At 38.0% G+C, this 19,912-nt stretch overlaps 4 protein-coding genes and 1 long non-coding RNA gene across 7 annotated transcripts in view; 4 read left to right on the forward strand and 1 right to left on the reverse strand.

The window, feature by feature from the left end:
- The window catches only part of LOC143306080 (uncharacterized), a 48,101-nt gene that overhangs the window by 14,850 nt on the left and 13,339 nt on the right, over positions 1 to 19,912 (reverse strand). Inside the window, exon 3 of the long non-coding RNA XR_013063481.1 lies at positions 10,948 to 11,047. This is a non-coding gene — a long non-coding RNA (uncharacterized LOC143306080). The remainder of the gene's footprint in view (positions 1 to 10,947; positions 11,048 to 19,912) is intronic.
- GC (gamma-glutamyl carboxylase) lies at positions 3,090 to 6,929 on the forward strand. Its single transcript, XM_034327297.2, has 10 exons — positions 3,090 to 3,216; positions 3,429 to 3,642; positions 3,725 to 4,046; positions 4,286 to 4,468; positions 4,542 to 4,705; positions 4,773 to 5,209; positions 5,274 to 5,474; positions 5,535 to 5,773; positions 5,842 to 6,156; positions 6,370 to 6,929. Exons 2-10 carry the CDS (start codon positions 3,444 to 3,446, stop codon positions 6,527 to 6,529), a joined length of 2,220 nt encoding a protein of 739 aa, XP_034183188.2. The 5' UTR covers positions 3,090 to 3,216; positions 3,429 to 3,443; the 3' UTR covers positions 6,530 to 6,929.
- LOC117605690 (organic cation transporter protein) lies at positions 7,556 to 11,945 on the forward strand. Of its 3 annotated transcripts, none has more exons than XM_034327300.2 (8): positions 7,556 to 8,199; positions 8,437 to 8,609; positions 8,690 to 8,929; positions 9,738 to 9,996; positions 10,079 to 10,247; positions 10,491 to 10,801; positions 10,871 to 11,154; positions 11,405 to 11,945. In XM_034327300.2, exons 2-8 carry the CDS (start codon positions 8,445 to 8,447, stop codon positions 11,663 to 11,665), a joined length of 1,689 nt encoding a protein of 562 aa, XP_034183191.2. In that variant the 5' UTR covers positions 7,556 to 8,199; positions 8,437 to 8,444; the 3' UTR covers positions 11,666 to 11,945. The 3 variants fall into 3 exon arrangements, with proteins under 3 accessions (XP_034183191.2, XP_034183192.2, XP_034183190.2); XM_034327301.2 differs by having other exon boundaries at positions 7,556 to 8,125; XM_034327299.2 differs by having other exon boundaries at positions 7,558 to 8,367.
- On the forward strand, positions 12,244 to 14,726 carry LOC117605633 (uncharacterized). Its single transcript, XM_034327166.2, has 3 exons — positions 12,244 to 12,305; positions 12,467 to 12,749; positions 12,840 to 14,726. Exons 1-3 carry the CDS (start codon positions 12,244 to 12,246, stop codon positions 14,643 to 14,645), a joined length of 2,151 nt encoding a protein of 716 aa, XP_034183057.2. The 3' UTR covers positions 14,646 to 14,726.
- On the forward strand, positions 16,403 to 18,522 carry TpnCIIIb (troponin C type IIIb). The gene is made up of 5 exons (XM_034327305.2): positions 16,403 to 16,569; positions 16,913 to 16,946; positions 17,018 to 17,161; positions 17,242 to 17,496; positions 18,186 to 18,522. The coding sequence occupies exons 1-5, from the start codon at positions 16,549 to 16,551 to the stop codon at positions 18,209 to 18,211; spliced, it is 480 nt and encodes a 159-aa protein (XP_034183196.1). The 5' UTR covers positions 16,403 to 16,548; the 3' UTR covers positions 18,212 to 18,522.

Raw genomic sequence — 19,912 nt, forward strand, 5'->3', positions numbered from 1 at the left:
AACACGAAACTTGTTGCTAGCGAAGGTGCAATGACTGAACGAGGCGAACGAAAAATTCAGGGTAGCATTAGAAAGTACTTGATGCGTACTCGGTACTTTGAAATTTCGAAGGCCCCTCCAACGTAGACTGGCATAGGTGCCCCCAGGTTTTTTTTCAGTATGAATGATGATGTATGGATGTTGGCTGGGCGCTAGGGGCTGGGTAAAGGGTTCCATTGTTGCACACCCCCCTCGAGAACGAACCCTCTCTCTCTTCGTGGCAGAGACCATCGTGAAATATTGCCGGCTAGCAACAAACTGCATTCTGCAAGCTGTATACTGTTAATTTTATGCCGGATTTTTTTTTTGGCCACTCCATCTACCCCGTCACCCCTTGCATTGTTTGGACTTGGTGCACGACGCGACGTTACTGTTGGAATCTTTTCTTCTTTCCATCGCAAGTACTTATTTTCGAAAATTTTATATCCTTAAGAATAAGTGCGCATATAATTTGTTAAAATTTTTGATTACGGAAAGGAAGTTTTGAATGTGATAGACATGGAGTATATTATATCAGACATGTGCTACATTCACCCTATTGTTCTTTTATGCATAAAGAGCTTTTCGCAACATCCTTTGATTCTTCTGCTTTTCACATGAATATGCGTCTGCCTAATGCAGCTGGGGTTACACTTTCGTGAATAATGTATTGAAATCTTCTTCCATACTCTTACATGTAAATATGTATATTTTACATGATCCTTCAATTAAATTCTACTATTTATTATTATCTATTCATTTATTCGATTGTTTACTTAATAAGGTTAGGCGTTCTAGTATACTTCACTTTCTGAGATAATGAAAATGAAATAAAATTTGCAACATTGTTACTCGATAATAATCACAACGTAACTTAAGAACCAAATCTCACCCTTAATTCACCTTTCGCATTGAAGGTGTTAATTTTCAGTCGTTCAAGTCAGGGAATGAAAAATCTCACTCTGAAAGGTTTTCGTGATTGAAAGCGAACTGAAAAAGCGAATCAACGTTGGAAAGACGAGAAGACGGTTGTAAACTAAGTATCGACCCCCGTGTTATCAGGGCAGAACAATGCGGAACCGCAATTAATAGGGCCTGTAATCGGACGCCCGACACGCGTCCTCCTCTGAAATATGCAAATTCGATCGGACACGGTTTTAGAAATTCGCCGCGGCCCTTCTCGTTCGCCAACAATGCGTGACTCCATCGACAATAGGAAATAATAAACCGTGATAAATAGCCGGGCAAATACATACGACAATCACGGATCTCCTTTCTCCCGTCAACTCTCCTCTCTCTTTCTCTCTGAAACTCTCTCCTTGGTCGCTTCCAGGTGGACTGATTCATATTCCTGAACAAATACGTTCGGCAAATATCGCGCGGGGGTTGATGGGGTCCTCGTATGCGACGGTGGGCAAATAACGGCGTTAATTTCCTCGCTCATGTGCCACTGACGAGTTTGATCATCCAATGGCGTACCAGAAAAAATTCTAGTCGTTCGAGGATGGTCCTCGTATTCGAACCCATTCGAGTCTTTGGGTTGTTGAACTTGGTGTCAGCGATACCGGGGAGCGTTTTAAATGGAAGCAGGATAGTTCAAATAAATGAGATCATTAAGGGTAGCTTCTCTTCAAATTTAAAAACGCTAGAAATTTTTAAGCGTTTGACCTCATTCCGAGTACTAATCAAACATTTTTTATTATTTGCATATATCATTGCATTTTTAACTTTGTAAACATGTTCCCTTCTCTCTTCACCTCAGATATGTATCAAGGAGAGTTAGCGGCGCAGAGATGCATTACGCGATGGCAATTTTCAAGGCTTGAACCTTGAAGAGGCAGCACTAATCAAAAGTGGTCCACGGAGACAGATTGAGGGGCGTGCTGAAATAAATCAGTCCTTTGTTTTACGGCTCTAAAACGGCCGTTGGGGATTTTGAACGCGGAAGTTACGTCCATTCATTAAAACACCCCAGCTGCGAGACCGAAAAGGCTTCGTTGGCTCAATCGAAAACTACGTAATGGCTGTTCTCTGATACGCATTATACCGTTAGAACGGTCCTCCTATGTCTTTGGGCGGGAAGAAACTTATTTTTATGCAAAACTCGAAGGCTGATTGTAATTTCAATTAATGGAGCCTGGGTAATGCGAAGGCTGCATTCAATGAATCAATGTGTTCTAAAATTAAACTCGATAAGGATATCGAGAACAATCTTTAGAAAATTATTTTTTCAATAAATAATCATGATGTTTGGAAATTAAAATTACAAATGGCTTGTATAAAGGTAGGTGGGAGAGATAAACGAAGCGAGCATGTTGATGGGTCATCAACGCGACGAAAGGAAGGGGTTAAACGAACCACTGTAGCGGAATTGATTGGAATTAATGTTTCCAGACCTGGTCCTAGATCCCTCAGGACCTTGTCGATGAGACGCAAGGATCCTACGCATAATGAACTGTCCTTTGAGATTCCGATTACCTCGCACCCCTATCGATCTCAACGATCAAGATAAATTGTTACTCGAAAGGTGCATCGATTACACCAAATCGTGTAACCCTTTGATTTGGTTTTATTTAAAAACGTTCGTAGACCCCTCGAACATTATTGCATAATCGAACATATTGAGCACATGGTCGAGATAACAGTACGTCGATAATTTATTTTTAAACGAAATCGCGCGACACTCGTCAATTCCCGTGGTCGACCTTTCAATTATTAATATAAATAAGAATCTCCCCAACACGTGGAAACAATGTTACAGAAGATAAGATTTTCCAGAAAGAAGAAGAAGAAGAATTCCTGCATCCGAGTTAGAGTAAAATAAATTTGCATAGATAAGACATATTTGAATTGGAATATAGATTTTGAAATCGAGTTTGCGCAGAAAGTATCTGAAACAAAAAGTACAAAGAAGTAGTGGTTGGCGATACGTTTTTTGAGTATTGTCCGATAGTGTGCATCGTTGAACCTGAGTGCAGTGCACAAGAATGCTTGATAATATATTATTATTGCGCGGGCGCGGGTCAATAATCGAGCACGTTGCCTGGCGACGGTGCTCCTGCTCTCACTCAGCCTCCGGGATTACTTCTTCGACGACTAGTCCTGCAGCTGCAGCGCGCACAACTCCAGCAACCTTCGTTACATCCTCATCGGACCGGTTTCATATCTCCTGGCTGCTATACACCGCTCCCAGTCTAGGTAAGTCGAACTTTCGATCGTACTTCTATCGATCTTACCTGCAATCCTACTTCCCCGTCTCTTGGATCTTTTATTATTCCTCATCTACTGGTTCAACAGTCTGAGAGTTGAAATTTTCAGATGAAAATTCAATTATTTTTGTGACGGTGCTGTATATTTTTAAATCGTTCGTACTGCTGTTTTTAAATAACTAATTTCTCTTAAATTTTCAGTTCAATGATTCAATTATGTGGAGGAAAAGCAGATTGCTCGCCAATTCCAAAGCGATGGACGAACGTAACCTTCGAGCACGATGTTCGATTCAGGATAGATTCGAGAAATTATGTGGATTCAAGTTGAACGATCTTTCATCTTTCCAAAAATTTACCAAACTTTTGTACCGACCAACTGATCCGACCAGTTTAGGAGTTGTAAGAGCCTTCTTTGGTAAGTCTGCAAATTTAGTCTAAACCATTAATATTGATTAGTTGAAAATAATTGAATAAGAGTTTCGATGAAACGTTTCTAGGACTGTGTATGGTATTAGACGTAGTGGAAGAAAGAGGGTTTTCAGACGTGGATATCAAATGGGGAGATCCTATGGAGTGTCATTTTCCACTGATTCATGGAATGAAAGCTCCGTCGCTGCCATGGATGATACTGATTTATACGATCATGTGGATCGGTGCCTTTGGTATTATGCTAGGCTTACGTTTCAAGCTCGCCTGCGCTTGTTTCGTGCTTCCTTACTGGTACATCTTTCTACTGGATAAAAGCTACTGGAACAACCATACGTATCTTTATGGGATCGTCGCGACTCTCCTCTGGGGTACGGAGGCTAATAAGTACTTGTGAGTTTGAAAGGAAATAGTCCCATCCGAGTGGAAAAACCTGTATCGTGGCTGAAAATGTGAGACAAGATTGCTCTGAATATTAATTAAATTATGATTTAATAGTCTCAAAACTCAAATTATAGAATTTAATTTTTGCAACTCAATCAATTGTTAAGTTTACCATAGAAATTCCATAGAATTAAACTTTTGCAATTGATCAAAAACGCGATACAAATCATTGAATCATCTTCTTACAGTGCCTTGGATGCCTTGAAAACCGGAGGAACCGAACACAGGGTACCACTATGGAATTACTTCATCTTGAGGTTCCAATTTTTTGCACTGTACTTTTTAGCTGGATTAAAAAAATCAAGTACAGAATGGCTCTCAGGTTATGCCATGACAAATTTGTCAAGACACTGGGTCTTCAGCCCGTTCAAGTAAGTCGATCATCTTCGAGATCGTTCCTGGGTGATACAATAATTAATTCAATCGAATGTTGCAATGTTTCAGATTATTTTTGACCACCGAACAAACAGACTTTTTCATAGTCCACTGGTTCGCATTTATCTTTGACCTCACGGTTGGATTTTGGATGTTGTTCGATAAAACACGGATCCCTGCAATGATTTTTTGCACTGCCTTTCATTTGATGAATTCCAGACTCTTCAGTATTGGTAAATGTTTATTTTCGTGACTATTTTATAACAGAATTATTGCAAAATTAATAGCATTTTTCCTCAGGAATGTTTCCTTACGTGTGTCTTGCAACCATGCCACTCTTCTGCAGCACGGATTGGCCTCGAAGGTTTGGCTCTTTTCTAAAAGACAACTGTGTTCCTATATTTCTAGTGCAAAGTCAAAAAACCAAACACTGCGACGACTTCTCGAGTAGTTCCACCAAAGATCTTTATGAAAAAGAATTCAACTGTAATGAATCATTAGAAAAGGCTTTAACGTGTGATAAGATACAGAATAAAACGAATGACAAATCGTTAATTGATGATGAGTATCGAAAAGATACCATAGAATCCAGAAAGCCTGAAATGATTCACAAAAATGTTAAGGAAATCTGTATCAAATCCACAGGACCAACAAAGAGACAAAAATTTGTAGTGTCTCTGTTACTATTTCATATATTTTTACAATTCTTCCTGCCATACTCACATTTCATTACAAAGGTAATGATTAAAGCGTAAATGTATTAATCATTTTTTGATTAATTAATATGTTTTCTTCTGATAGGGTTACAATAATTGGGTGTCAGGTATGTATGGTTACTCTTGGGATATGATGGTTCACGTTTGGGACACCATACTGGTTGTAATTAAAGTTCACGATAATGTGAGTAATGAAGATCGTTATTTGGATCCTAAAGCATGGGTGCAAGGAGACAGATGGGAGAGACACGGTGATATGGCCAGACAATATGCCTTTTGTTTAAGGGTACGTATCGATTCTAAATACCATTTTTCTATATATACTCAAATAAATGTACGTTAACAGGATAATTTAATTGAACAAGAGAATCAAATTTTCGACAATTATCGTCAACGCGACGGGAAGACGAAATGGACGCCTTTATCAACGAATTTAAGCATCTATATCGACGTGTGGTGTTCACTGAACGGAAGATTCCAACAGAGAATGTTTGATCCGAACGTCGACTTGTTGACAGTAGATTGGCATCCGTTTAAGCCCATCTCGTTTTTAATGCCCCTATTGTCGCAATATAATTCGTACAGGTACGAACAAACATAGTCTATCTAACAACTGAAAAGCCATAATCTGCTCTATTGCACACTGCATACAGGTACAAACTGGAAGAAATTCAACAGCACGTCTATACCTGGTCCAACGATACAGATGTTCTTTTCGTGGCTGATTTTCCAGGAATGCATTTGGATAATTACATTTCGAAAAACTTCACCAATGTTACTTTAACGGTGCTCGAAGGAGAGGTGATATACAGCGACAAGAATCAGAGTAAAGGAGTTATAATCTCAAAAGAATCATCGATTCCTATTAAAACTGGCCAATTTCATAAAATAAAGACAATCAGCACTTATCCAGCTTGCTACATGTACACTTACACCAATCGAAACAAACAGCAATCGGATAAAGACAGGTATTATACTTAAGTATTTTGCAAATAAGTACATTTACAAATGCTTATTGTCAAACAGTAATATCCTATTTCGTTTCGTCAAATATTTGCTTATTCTTGAAGAGATTTTTTCAAACATATGTTTAAAAATGCGGTTCTTATATTATTCAAGAAAATTTTCTATCTTGTTTGGAATATTAAAATTGAATTTATTAATTAATAATTGTTTTTCAGGATAATTGAACTGGAGGATCAGAGAAAGCCCCTTCCAATAGGGAAAGAAATCAGCTATAAAATTGACGCGTGGTTGAGGTCCTTTGGTCACATAACAAATGCATTTTTCTATCTAGTTTATAACGTTCCTATGGTGCGTAGGGTGCCGGTTAATAAATAATGTCAATTGGAATTTACTGCATCAATGAACTGATCGTAGATTTTCTAAAGTTTTAGATACACGTTAAAATTGTAGAGAATTTATTTTCTTATCTTATAATTGAACAAATGTGTTCAGTGATAATCTTACTTTAATGCAAATGGTAATATAGAAACTTTTATATATTTATATTTCATAAGTATACTTTTTTATTTATATAAAAATTGTTTTCATATATAGAATTAATGTTTATGCAAGTTTATGAGAAATGTAACGGATGTGCAATGTGTTCAGTGATAATAATTTTATTTGAATGCAAACGAGAAATAGAGATTTTTATATACTTAAATTTTAGAAAAATTCTTTTTTTATTTAAATGTATGTTTACAAAAAATCACAAATAAGAAATGCAATAAGTTTTTCAGAAATGTTTCTCTTACCTGTATTCCAAAGTCGTGGAAAATAAAATTACAGAAAGCTATTTGCGACAGACGAATCACTAATCGTTAACGAGCATATTAAATCGAAGACATAGCAGTCGTAACTATGTCAACCACATCCAGATAGACATAATACATCATGCGACTAATAATACACTGGAATCGGTCTCTCCTGTTCTCAAACAAATTAAAAAAACGAAACCGTGGTAAAATTAATCTCGAAGACGTTGAACTTGACGGGTGTAGAAACGTAGATAAATGGTCAGTAGCCTTTTTCGATTACCCGTCGTTGCACGGTTTTCTCGTCAAAATTAACAAAACGTCGATAACCACCGATTTCGGTAATTTAATGACCCGATAAGGAACTTCTGATTATTTAATTAAAATCTTTAAAGCCGGATCGTAAGGTTCTCGGGGATGAAACGCAAGAGGCGGAAGCTAAAAATTGCACGACTACGCGAAAATTTCATACGATTCGTGCCGTGGTAATAAACTCCTTCGTCTGATAAGCTGTAAGTAAATGCATCCGGTAAATCTGATAGTCGTGCCAGTAACGTAGCAACATTTCGAGCAACCCAGATGATCCATTTGTTTTTCTTACGTAACTCAAACAACGTGGTGCCATCTGTTCGGTTTGCAACGCTATTTTTATTGTATTTCAACAAACGTACTGATAGAGACGATTTTCGAGGACGATTTCGAGCTATCGGTTTCGAAACCCTCAATCCTATTTTCATTCGCTCGTAAACATTGCTGATAAGCGAGCTGTGGCTACCTTTTTAACTTCACCGAAACGTTTCACGAAACTCTGATTTTGTTGAATGAAATTTTTAGAAAATTTCTTCTGTGATAAATAAAGAATACTCGAAACAAATAACTCGCGCGGATTGTGAGATGAGCGGCGAAGAATTGAAGATTTCTTCTCGACCAAGAGAATGAGAGCAAGTGAATCAGCTGACGTTATCATTATCATATCACAACCATCCGAATCGTCAGTAGCGTTGGCACGACCATAGCTGATTGGATTGTTGCTTATCTAGATACGTGGCAGGGGAAGAAGAATGTCGACTGTCAGTCGCTCGTGCACCATTCTTCACTGTGGATTTTGATGGAAAAAAATATCGCAACTATGTAGTGGAATTGCATTTGTGATAAATTAGTTGAAACAACGGTGAAGGTAGATAGAAAAGGAGTAATCGATCAAGAGTTCGAATGTGTTTGTCTAACACAGTAATGTAATAGTGAAATCAAGTAAGATTTCTGAAGAAAAAATTTGTGAAAAATTTGTGAATGATTGTAAGAAATAGTAATGAAACTTGAAACGCCGATACGAGCGATAGTTATCTATCGAGATAAGAAAAATTGTTGATCATTTGGATCGTGCAATTAGTTTTGGACAGTTTTGGAGTGTAACAAGTGGTTGGTGACTTTCAATTATTTTACATTTATGTAAGAAACTGCATGTAAAGGGTTAAAATTAATTTTCAGAGCAAACAATGTCTGACGATGAAAACTATGATTCGAAGTCCACGGATCCTCTTCTGGAGGATCTCGATAAACTCGGTTGTGGGTCTAATTTCCTCTGGATGATATTCATTTTCACGTTAACACCGACGATATTCAATGGAATGCATTCCATGTCCTACATATTCATAGCCGATGTAAAACAATTTAACTCTTATACATTCAAAGAAACTAAAGCTATCATTATCTTCAATAATTCATGTGTATTTTCAAATAGGTCCCTCCTCATTGGTGTGCAGTACCAACTTTGACAGCAGCTAATTGGACTGACGAAGAAATAAGAAACATATCCTCCGCCAGTTCGTGTACCATGTATAATTACGATTATGAATATTTCGCGCAGATTGGATTCCACGAAGCATTAGAATACAAAATTTCGCATACTATTCCCGAAACGGCATCCTGCGAAACAAGGACTTTCGCAAAGGATACCGATAGAACTTCCATCGTTGAAGACGTAAGTGGCTCAAATCTTTTTCTTTTTTTTAATACAGGGTGTTTCGTTTAAAACAGGCCACCTAAATATCTTCTCTATCTCTGAAAATACAAAAAATGTTTCTGACGTAATCTAAATGGTTTCAAAAGACAAATCAGATGGAAGAACCGTTTTTTATAAATTGTAATTTTTTAATCGTTTTTTTGAGGTCACTCGTGTTTAAATTTTAGAGTCCACGGTCACTTCAAGGTCGTGCTATTAAACATAGATGAATGCACAATAATATTTGCTATAACATACAACAACAAAAAAGGTGTACATACGTAAAAAACATGAGTAACCTAGAAAAAACGATTAAAAAATTACAATTTATAAAAAACGATCCTTCCATCTGATTCGTCTTTTGAAACCATTTAGATTACGTCAGTAACATTTTTTTTTATTTTCAGAGATAGAGGGGCTATTTAGGTGGCTTGTTTTAAACGAAACACCCTGTATAATAACTAGGAAATTGATATAATTTCAAAGCACATATATCACTCAAAATAAAAATGTTTAGATTGATTGACAGTTTAAAATGATTTTCCCCTGTTTTGAAAGCGTATGGAATGAAAATTCATGGTTGTCAAACATATGAAATGTGACACAATACGTATAACATTGATGCCATAGGCATCAAATTTGACCTGCAATTGGTGCAACATTCCAATTTCTGCTGCAATTGCTGCAACATTCTAATTTGACCAGCACCCGCTTTAACGCGTGATTACTAACGAAGTTGACAAATAATTAGGAGAAAACCTGTTAATCGAGTTTCAAATCATTTCAGTGGGATTTGGTATGCGACAAGAGTGCAGCCCGTTCCAGCACCCATACAATCTTGTCTCTTGGAAAGTTATTTGGTAGCATTTTCTTTGGAATGTTCGCGGACAAATATGGCCGGAAAATCAGTTACGTCATAGGTATAATATTCTTGATCGTCTCTGGTCCACTTGGCGCTGTCGTTCCTTGGTATTGGGGCTTTATGATCTCCAGATTATTCAATGGCATTAGCCATGCAGCCATACAGTATTCTTCGTTTACCATACGTAAGTTTTCCACTAAATTTTACCAGCTCCATTGATTTTCAAAATTGCAGTATTTTAATTTTGAAATGCATGGGGGTTACAGTAACAGAGGTGGCAGGTGAAAAGCACAGACAATGGATGGGAATTGCCTATAACGTCGGCTATGCTTCAGGAACAGTAATCGTACCGGGTATAGCTTATTTGTTGCACGAGTGGAGATACATTCAACTAACGATATCTCTACCAGCTCTATTATTACTGATACATATGTGGTATGTTAATAGTTGCACGTTACTTGAACATTAAATCGAAGCAAGTATCAAGAATATTGTTATCTCGAAGACTTTGATCTCACCGCTGTGTAGGAGATTAGATAATTAAAAGTTCAATGATTTATGACGAGAGATTAGATTTATAGAAATGCAATATTTTTCTCCGAAGATAGAGATCTTTTTTTCTATTGTATGAAGGTTGTATTAGGTTCTTTCAGAAAGAAATTCTCTGAATTTATTTAGGTTCATGCCAGAATCTCCGAGATGGTTGATAGCTCACAATCGACGACACGAAGCGAAGATATTAATTGACAAAGCGAGCAAGAAGAATTGCAATGCAACAGTGACAGTGGCCACTGTTATACAAGATCAAGAATTTAAAGATTCTAATGATTTGGTTATGACGGTAAAGACAACCGAGAATTCTGTCAAAGAGCAGTTACGTAAAAACATCAAAGGGTTTGGAGTGTTAATTACTAACAGCGAGCTGAGAAAGCGAATTCTTATTACGAATTTCACTTGGATGGTCGCCTCGCTTTGTTACTACGCTTTAGGTAATCCTCAGTAATTAATCAATTATACCTATTCAATGATATCTGAACTTCATAATTAAATCTTTTCAGCATTGAACGTGAACAATTTCTCAACGAACCGATACATTTACGTGATGGTAATGGGACTGACAGAAATACCAGCTTACCTGATAACAACGCCAATTTTGATGTTTACGGGTCGACGAACCGGATGTGCAGCTCTGTACATCGTTGCATCTATCTGTCTTTTATGCATTCTTACGATACCTACAACAGAAAGCGACACGATTATGATTATCTCTTTAATTGGAAGGTTTAGCGTGTCTTCTGGTTATGGTATCGCTATTTTGTACAGTTCAGAGCTTTTCCCTACGGTGAGAACAATTATACATATGTTACGAAGACAGTGGCTTTGTTTAAAAATTTAGAGAGCTTAAAAATAAGTAAATTCATCAGGTTTTAACAATCGATCCGCGATCGTTACGTTGCGGACTCAGCAGTGAAAGGGTTAAATTTCACCAATCTCGTTTGAAAGTCACCGTGCTCGTAACTCAGCATTTCGGTCGCCTTCAATTAACTCTTGTCAACATTTTTCCCGATTTTTTACGATTACTCTGGGAACAGGTCTGCAGAAACTCAGCGGTCGGAACGAATTCCGCGATGTCCCATGTCGGAAGCGTGGCTGCACCTTACGTAGCTGATTTATTGGGGGCGATTGTCTGGTGGGGACCGACCACTCTTTGCGGTGCTTTAGCTCTGTTGGCGGGTCTGTTTTGTGCGATATTGCCGGAAACGCGTGGTAGACCGTTGGCTAACACTGTCGACGAGGAAATCACGGAAGAACGGGACAATGTGTCGCTGACCAACTGCTGGAAATGTAGATGAGACGATAATGACCCTCCTCGATAATGTGTTCTCAAGTCCAGTGTTATAATAGCGGACATACTTTTTTACTGTTTTTATAAAAACTTTTAATATGACGAATATAGAAATTGATGTATTTGAACCTTTTACTGCCCAGTTTTTTGAAAAATATTTTTTGAAATTGTTGAATGTAAATAAAATTGTCTAAAATGTGGATTCTGTGGAGACTGTAGATTTTCGGAGAATGAAATTTATTATGAATGAACATAAATTTCAGAGATCACTTGTGAAATTGTTTTTATAAAAATTTTATTATAAAAAGAATTGAAATAAATAAATATTGATTTATACCAATGGATTCTTCTTCCCATTTGTCAAGACCCTATTCGTTACTCGTTTTGTTCATATTAGAAACTTAAAGAGGACCTGTTAAGATCAATTATATCTCATAATCGATGCATTCAGTAATGCATAGGCAGATAAAATTAATCAGTGAGAATCATAGATACGATTGCTATGCATTCTAATGCAATCAGCTTACAATTCTCGGTTCGCCAGATGGTCACATCTGTCGTTTCCGTACAGAACATCAACGAGACATGTCCACTACAAAATTGAAGATCACGAGTGTCTTCGACCAAGCATTTAAACAGCTACTAAGGTATTATATAAAAATTTTCAATTTTATTAATCAATGAAATGCTTTTCATATTAAGATTAATGAAAGTTAGCTTTGGCCAAGTTCCAATTTCAAAAACGATTGAATATATTCGAGCATGATGATAGTTATAAAAAAATCACTTTAATTATTAATGAATTCAGTTTTGCATGGCGAAAACTTCTAGCGGCTGTTCTGACGTTGGGTATCACGGTATTTGTGATATGGCTACGCTACAAATTATTGTCCTCAAATTCAGAAGCGACAAAGAACATTCTATGGAAGCAGAATTTGCCACATGTTCCACAAACCTCCAACAACACCATTCAACAGAGAATCACCTCTTACTGTCAAAGTCGAGACTGCAAAAGCATCAGTTGCTCATCGATCCCGAAGAGCCTCGATCCTGGAACGGAAGCGTCCAATTTCATCGAAACCGATTTCAAGGTATTTCTAAAGCGACAATCAAAACAACCTATCACAGCCGCGCGTTCTAGTTCGCCTACGCGATATTCTATTGAGAAATGTTTTACCTAGATCGACTGCAAGAACGTTGAAATCATAAAGCTGTCGTTTAACGACTGCAAATTCCCCGAGAACAAACTGCGAAGGAACTGGCTGAGTACCAACGTGTCGATCGACGAGCTGACGTTCCAAAGCTGTTCCCTGGATGAAATCGAGGACGATATTTTCTCCGATTCCATTTATAAAAGTACCAAGAAGATCATAATGATCAGCAACCAGCTGCATTCCCTACGTAGAGGGATGTTTCATCATTTGGAATCATTGAACGAGCTCACCATTCAAAATAACACCATCAGATTCGCTGAATTCAATTTGCTCGCAGATGTGGCGAATTCTTTGAACGTTCTTGAACTATCTGGCGCTATAAACAATCGAGAGACATTACGAAATATCACTGGAGGAAGTGTGCCCATGTCGAAGCTTCTAATCCTATCGTTAAGAGAAAATTCTATAGGCACGATTGAACGTGAGTTGTTTATAGGAGTACCATCAGTGACATCTCTTTATTTGGATAACTCTAAAGTCGAGACAGTTGCACAAGACACTCTCGAACCAATGGCTTCCTCTATAATTCAATTATTTCTAAACAGCAACAATATCGTCACTTTGCCAGAGGGTCTCTTCGACTCCATAATTAAATTCAGACAAGCATTTCATCTAACAGCAACGGATAACCCTTGGCACTGCAATTGCAGTCTGAAATGGATACAGGATCACGTTGGAACTTCGTCGAGCATAGTGATCGGTTCTCCAATTTGCAAGACACCGGAGATAAATGCCGGGAAATCATTCACGAAAGCTAACTTTTGTTATCAATCAAACACCACCAGCTCTGTTCCACCTGTCACGAGTACCGAGTCCACGAAATCAACCAAGCATGACCGCAGTTCAACGACGACTCTTACGACTAAACCAACCAAGGAAATCATTAATTTGACCTGCAATTTTGCAAGTATCTTCCTGCAATCTGGTATAAGATTACGTAAGTTGATGTCGAACGACTTCCTCCAGATTCGTTCGCAGTTTCCTCATTTCTACATCTCCAGGGACCTGGATCAAGGTGTACTCGTCAATCTCCCGGATCTCGATCAACCGGTCACGTTGCTGTGGTTCAACAACGATGACGTTGAGAACTCGCTGAGCTGTGTGAAGAACGTGAAACACTCTTATCTCGTGCAAAATATCGATCCTCAGACCACATACACGATATGTTTGCTAGATGATAACGAGAACACTGTATCATCCCCTTTGAACTGCTTGGCAGTGACCACGAGTCCGACGTACGAATACAGAACCTGGCTGACAAATGCGAATAAGAGTTTAGTTTTCTGTGTATCAATTTTCTCATTGATTGTCTTATTTCTCATGGGAGCCGTCATCGCACTTTTGATGGTAAGAAGACACCCTATTCTTCTTCGAGGTAGCAAACGACTGATGTTTGTGAAACGGAGGAACGTGGATGCTATTGTTCTTCCTAAAGGTATCGACATCGACGAAGAGAAGCCAAGGAATAACGTTTCGTTTGATCAAAAGTTTCACGAGGATGAATACATCACACCCTTGCCTCCGGCGTCAATTCCAGTCCCTAGGAGATCCAGGGTGTCCAGAATTAGCGTCCAGAGCGATTGGCACAGTTACGTGTCCCAGATCGAACCAAATGATACACCGTTGGAATATTGGAGGTTTGCACGTTTAAACAGCGAATTGGAGAAACCGAAATCCGAAGCCCCGCCGTTACCACCCCATCGGAAGAACGCTGTTCCATCCTTGTCTATGGCTGTGGAATCGAATGGAGATGGGTACTACCCCAGTGTTTGACCCTCGAATTTTTAAATAAAAGGCTATTGGAGTTTTATTATTTAAAAAAAATGAATTTAGAAATCAATCGATTTCAAGATAGAAATCAATACTTGTGGTTGCTGATTTCATTATCAACCGCTATTGTGATTTTTTCTGTGACACTGATACTTAATACCAGTAGTGGGTGTCAACTGTGACATTGTATCGCAGCCATTAACAGTCACAGCAGCGGTTTCTAATGAAATTAGCCAAGTTCAAGTGTATTCTATTGAATTTCCAACTCATTTCCTTAGACAATCCAACCTTTTATCCTAAACAATGTATCAAGTGGAAACGTACTACTTTCCGAGCATTTCAATATGTCTATGAATTAGAATATTTATTCCGTTACAAGTTAATTGAAAATAATTGAACGAAAGTTTCGAAATCCTTTCTGCACGCGTCAAAGACGTATTGTACGTTTTGCAAACGGGAAAATAAATAATTCTTGTCTCATCGTTCCGAATCCCATTAAATCTGGCGTACAGCCCAGCGGCACCTGTGTCAATGTCAATTTCAACGATCCAGCCTTGTAACGTGAAAGCCATCGTTCTTGGTGAAAGTAAATAAACAAAAATAAACCTGTCTACATAGAGTGATATGTATGTAACGTAAGCTTATTATGTTAACTCTATTTTTTTATTTAATTGAATAAACAGGAAACCACTTTAATACTTAACAACAATAGTAAAAAATATTATATAGAAAATTGGCTGAAAAATGCATTTAAATTTCTTTGTGGAATATTTGTAGATCTTTGTGGATTCATTTTCATATGTCTGAACGCTTCCAAACTAAACAATAACTTTGATTATTATCATTGGCCAGTCTCCGCTATCGTTTATTTTTAATCATTAGGTCAGTAGTTCGTCGCAACATCGAAGCTCTATCTGATTGGCTAAAGAGGTCACTTAGAACCGATGCACGTTTCTAGGAGTAGCTGCCAGGTGAACTTTTTTACACCAGCTAGCTGCTGGCAATCTACTGCAATCCTCTAAAAGGACGCAATGCCAATATCAAACCGCTGTACTGGGTTTGGACCCGGTGCAATCGGGTATAATCGTTTGCGTGCTCGCCCACCGCCGCCGCGTGGAAACGACCGGCTTTCTACGGCTACTGCCAATCGCAGTTCCGGATTTGCGTGAGCTTGACATTGCCAAATGATGTAACCACGACGTAACTCGTTCCCTTTCCTGCTTCGTGGCAACCCGTCGCTTTTCGATCACGCTCGATGAATCACGATGAAATTGTCGTGAAAGGTGCAACGACTTTCATTCTTTTTTTCATTTACAATAATAATTAGCCGAGTTGTTTTCAAACGAACGGTATAGATAGCGAAATTTTATCGAATCATTATCGATTCCATGCCGTTCTATGCTGGAAATTTAATTTGTACAACTTTTATATAGGGATGAATGTCTTGAAAGTGGAAATATGTAAAAGTATTGTTTTGTTAAAATTTTCCTATCTTTAAGTTATTTTAATCATTTCCTACGTCAAGGAAATATGAACGATTGGAATTGACAACTAGCTACTCGAAAATATGATTTGATAGGATGTAAACAATTATACAGGGAGAAACAGTAATTTGTCATTCAATGATTGCATCAATGGAACGTACGTTTCGCAAATCTTTAACCATGAAAGGGTACCGATTAAGAATCTTTTTATAGTGCCTTCGAGACGATACATGATTGGTGATTACCTGTCGACGTTAATAAGAATGCGTGATTGCATCGGTGCAGCTCTACTAATTAGTTTACTAAGCCTCAGTGTGACATTTCCATCGGTACAGTAAGTTGTTCAGAAGCGATTGCACAGAAGGGAAATAATTATTTTCTGTGATACTGTGATTAGTTCGAACGATCGTTTTTGTTCATTTATGGATTCACCGAGCGCAATGGTAATTATCAAGAATCGGAACGTTAGACAAAACGGGATTAAACACAAAATTCTGTAACACAATTGTGTGTGATACTATATCAGTGATAGAGTATTAAAACGTTGACTGTCATGGTGGAAATAGATACGTGTAATAAAATGTATTATCATCAAAGTGATAAGGATACGAGTAGTTAATTATCAAATTTAAATTTCCAAATTACTACACTTTGCATTATTAATGTGACAGTAGTGCTATTATATGAAATAGTAAACGTCCACAGTAGTCAACGTGTAAAATTTTAAAGTTTACTTAATTTTATGATTCTAACATTAACCTAAAGTGATCTCTTCTTTCCTTACAGGACGATATTCAACTGAGCAAGGATCAAATAGCACGTGAGTATCCCATTACGAATCGATACCTATTATATTTCAACAAACTCTATCGAACAAATCAATTATTGCAGAGTTGAAAATGGGTTTCGAAGCTTTCGATCCGGACAAGAAAGGTTCCATCACCTCGGACACCGTTGGTACAATTCTCGGAATGATGGGAATGAAGATCCCAACGCAACAATTATTGGAGGTCATTGCCGAGTTCGACCCATTTGGTGAGTTAACACTACAGAAACTACCAAAAATTTCTAAATGAAAAAAGAAAGAAAAATCAGGGTAACTTTTCTATCTGAAGGATCGGGAGAACTGAGCTTCCAAGAATTCTGTGGATTGGCCTCCAGATTCATGGAGGAGGACACAGACACCGAGGCGATGCAGCAAGAATTGCGAGAAGCCTTTCGTCTGTATGACAAAGAAGGAAACGGTTACATCACCACCGATGTGTTCAGAGACATTCTTCACGAATTGGACGATGCGCTCTCCCCTGAGGAGCTTGACATGATCATTGATGAGGTGGACGCCGATGGATCTGGCACGGTCGATTTCGAAGGTACATATGCGTATTATTCGACATTCTGTTTGTCCAACAAGAGCGTAGATTGACGTGGAATTCAAAAATGTTTACATAATCCAGAAGTACTCTCAAAAATAGTAAAAGATTCTTTCCTTTTCTAAATTCGTAAGATTTCTCTACCCTCAAATCTAGGACCACAGCTATGTCTATTACGCTCTTATTGAACAAACCGTACATTAGGGTGCAAAGTAGACTTCTTCTGGGTAAGAACAAGCTAAAGTGAACTAAAGCGAGATTTGCTCTAGAGCCAACTCTTTTTCGGCCATTTTTGGTCAGACCGGAAGTGGCAAAAAAAGAAAAAAAAAAGAAAAATTTTTTGGCCATTCGTTGAGATTTTGACCCACTAAACACAATGGCGTAAGAATTTTTTCGATAACTCTTACCGTGTAGCCTGTACAAAAGTGACAGGAAGTCTAAATGCTATAACCCCCTTCTAAAGATTTTCAATCTTACGATTAGATACGGATTGGCTAATAAATGTACGAAGAGAAAAGCACCCATCGCTTGCCTTGTATTTGGAAAGTACCCAAGGAAAACTTAGGAAAAGCATAATCTAAACTCTTAAGTAAAGGAAGCCTACATTGCACCTGAGTGTACATTCGTCTCGAATTACTCCCAGAAAGTCAGCTCGTAATACATCGAACATGACGCGATTCGCATTTCAGAATTCATGGAGGTCATGACAGGCTAAATTATCACCTTGGCACGATGCGGCAAGCACAAACGACCGCGACTTGCCCGGTTCCTACGTACGAAAACTGCAATTTACACGAGATGTATGCACACCGTTGGCAAAGTATATGAAGTTAAAGGTTCGTAGGTGATGTTCGTTAAGACGAACGAGAAGGAACACGATGTTGTCGGTATAGCTGAGAAAGTATTTCTGCCCTGTTCCTCACTTTCGGACTCACAATCGGCTGAAATGTATTTCTATCTATACCGGAATTAACCGCACGATTCGGGGTCGTATGTAGAAACAGGTTTATATCGACGGATATAAATTGACGTTTCTATCTTAAATCCTTCCTACAATTTTTCGTAAAGAAAATTAATTGTTTTAAGAAGAGAATGAAAGATCGTACGAAGTTTGGTATTGCGATTGAGTCCATTAAAATTTGAGAGATCTTGTTAACTTTACACTTTGCCTGCGATACATATTATTTAAAAAAAAAAAAACCTGTACCTACATGTAAGTCAACACAACCGTACAAAAAATATAAGACGAGAAATAAAAGTACAAAAAAATAGCAAAGATAATTTGTCTCTTTCATTTATTCTACTGATCGTTTCTGTATCATCGAATCGGTGTCATTGACATTCAGTTCGATTGAGTAAATCTTACTATAAATACTCTTATTGGTATCGTCCAAAGTAAACAATAAAGAAATAAACAACATACCGAACGTAATCCGTGTTTCTTATTTTAATACCCACCGATCGCGAAATTACAAAATGCAATAGTTCATTGGTGATAAAATCTGATGAAGTGAAAACGAAACAATACGCCAGGATCGGTGCTAATATAATAGCCTGGTGGTAGCCTTTATGAGATTATAATTAACTTCCTAAGAATACCTCAGATACGGTTATTACGCCGAATTGTCTTGAGACAGTCCGTCATGGCCGGCTTAGAGCCAACTTGCCCCATTGTCGCGTGATTTTTCTGCTTTCCCGTGTTAATTCGTTAATCAAGAATATTGCAGCACGGAAGTAACAGTAACGTTCGATCGAAAGTTCCTTGCGAAACGGAGCTTTTATGAAATAAAGAATTCACCTCGAGGCGAGGCATTGCGTTCGCAATCGCACGAGACCGTTCAATGATGTAACTTCTCGCCGATTGACTTACAAATGATCGAAATATTCCCTTCGATATATGAAACTGCATCGAAATTGAAGTTAATCAGTAAGGAAAGTTGCGTAAATCTTACGAATAATTTTCTCTGTGATTGTGTGGAAGAAAAGAAAAAATGTAGCGATCTAATTTGTTTCTTGATTACATTTGCACCTAAATGATCGTTGATTTCGTTGCAACTAACTGCCGTTTGTCACGATACCACGAACGCAATGGCGAAATCAGATTTCACTAAATGTAAATATATGCATTAAATTATGCATCAAAAGACATTGTACGTTTCCTGTTTTAGATTTTCTCTTCGAACAACTAATTTCTATTTTGCCGTTGGAGCTTCTTTCCTATTACAGCTGTTTTCGTTTTGAACAGAGAGATTTCTTTCGACGATTGAAATGAATGGTACGAGAGAGAAGGGATGAGGAAATCGTGATGAATTTCAAAAACGGGTACGTTGCCTCGAGATTTCGCACAATTGAAAGCCCCACTTCCGCGGAAAACGAGTGGGGAGCGTCCTCGATGAATTTGAAAACCGCTAGAGTT

The sequence above is a fragment of the Osmia lignaria genome, chromosome 14 (genome assembly GCF_051020975.1).
Source record: "Osmia lignaria lignaria isolate PbOS001 chromosome 14, iyOsmLign1, whole genome shotgun sequence".
Lineage (NCBI taxonomy): Eukaryota > Metazoa > Arthropoda > Insecta > Hymenoptera > Megachilidae > Osmia > Osmia lignaria.